Source organism: Triticum aestivum, chromosome 3B (assembly GCF_018294505.1).
Source record: "Triticum aestivum cultivar Chinese Spring chromosome 3B, IWGSC CS RefSeq v2.1, whole genome shotgun sequence".
Lineage (NCBI taxonomy): Eukaryota > Viridiplantae > Streptophyta > Magnoliopsida > Poales > Poaceae > Triticum > Triticum aestivum.
In genome coordinates, this window is record NC_057801.1 from 43,905,728 (window position 1) to 43,907,037 (window position 1,310).

Below are 1,310 nucleotides of genomic sequence, written 5' to 3' on the forward strand. Positions count from 1 at the left end.
GTGTGTGTGTGTGTGTGTGCCTTCATCTTGGCTGTGTTCATTCTATCTGTGGAGCTCATTGTGTTTGTATTATCTCAATGCTTCATTTTGAGTCATTAAATTCAGTCTTCGTCGGAAAAAACCAAAGGTGAGGGACATGATCGACATAAATTACTTGTCTATCATATATTACTTCTACAATTTTTCCAGTTGCAATGCCCAGTTACCTTACCAGTGTCTGCTGACAAATGGCTAATAAATAGCAGTTTTACTACCAGTATGACTCAAATATAATGCTCATCGCATCTCTTAAAATTTAAACCCGTAAGAGATCCTCTGCATTCACTTTATTTCTGTCGTATCTCACGGTTGTTATGTGGAATAAAATATCAGGAGAAATGATTATAAGTATAAACAATATACTGGAAGTGTACATGGTAAAACATACAATAAAATCTCGGTTCTACACAAAGGGAGTGAAAGTAAAAACAACCATAGTAGTAGTACAATAGTGCCTGGCCATGCAGAGCTAGCTCAGCGTACGCACGCCTTTCTCCCTCACATGAAGATCTGATCGGAGCCTTTATTCATATGTATTCGTGACCTCAGCATACTCAGCGGCGATGGATGGCGCTATAGGCGGCAGCCATGGTGGGCAGTGGACATTGGTTGATCAGCGAATCTTAGAGCAGTCGACGGTGGCGCTGATGGCATAGGGGACGCTGACGCCGCACTTGGAGGGGATGCCGGCGGCCTTGCCAGCGTTGAGCCCACCGGCAGCGCTCTTGATGCACTTGCACGCCGCTTGCTTGTCAGCGGTGCTCCGGGCTGCGCCGGCCAGACTCCTGACGCCACTGCAGCAGGCCGCAGGCGGGTTAGCGCCGTTGCCACGGGCATAGGAGATGCACGGGCTCAAGGCCGGGCTGACCTGACCGCAGGAGATGGCCGCATCGGTGGCTATGAGGAGCATAGCGGCCACCATGGTGACCAGCACGAGTTGAGTAGCTGCACCGCGAGCCATCCCTATCGAGTTTGCAGCAGTAGTGGTGTTGAGCTCTGCGCGGCGGCGCGGCCCCCTCCTCGTTTCTCCCTCCCCTCGCCGCCGCCCCAGCGTGCTGGCGGGCAAAGCCCGGCCAGATCGGGTGGCGGCGGGGCCTCTTCCTCCACCGTGCGGCGCTGGATAGCGCGGGCCATCCTTGTTGTGCGGCGGCGCGACGCTGGCCCAGGGCGCGGCGGCGCAGCAATGGCGGCCCGTGACGGGGGCGTGGCTTGCCGGCGGCGGCGCGGGTGGCTGGGTCAGGCTGGGGGCGTGCCCCGATCCCGGCGGCGGC

At 55.6% G+C, this 1,310-nt stretch overlaps 1 protein-coding gene across 1 annotated transcript; it reads right to left on the reverse strand.

Annotated features, from left to right (window-relative positions):
• Positions 1-643: 643 nt before the first annotated feature.
• On the reverse strand, positions 644-1,000 carry LOC123064630 (non-specific lipid-transfer protein 4.3-like). The gene has a single exon (XM_044488071.1). The coding sequence runs from the start codon at positions 998-1,000 to the stop codon at positions 653-655; it is 348 nt and encodes a 115-aa protein (XP_044344006.1). The 3' UTR covers positions 644-652.
• Positions 1,001-1,310: the final 310 nt, after the last annotated feature.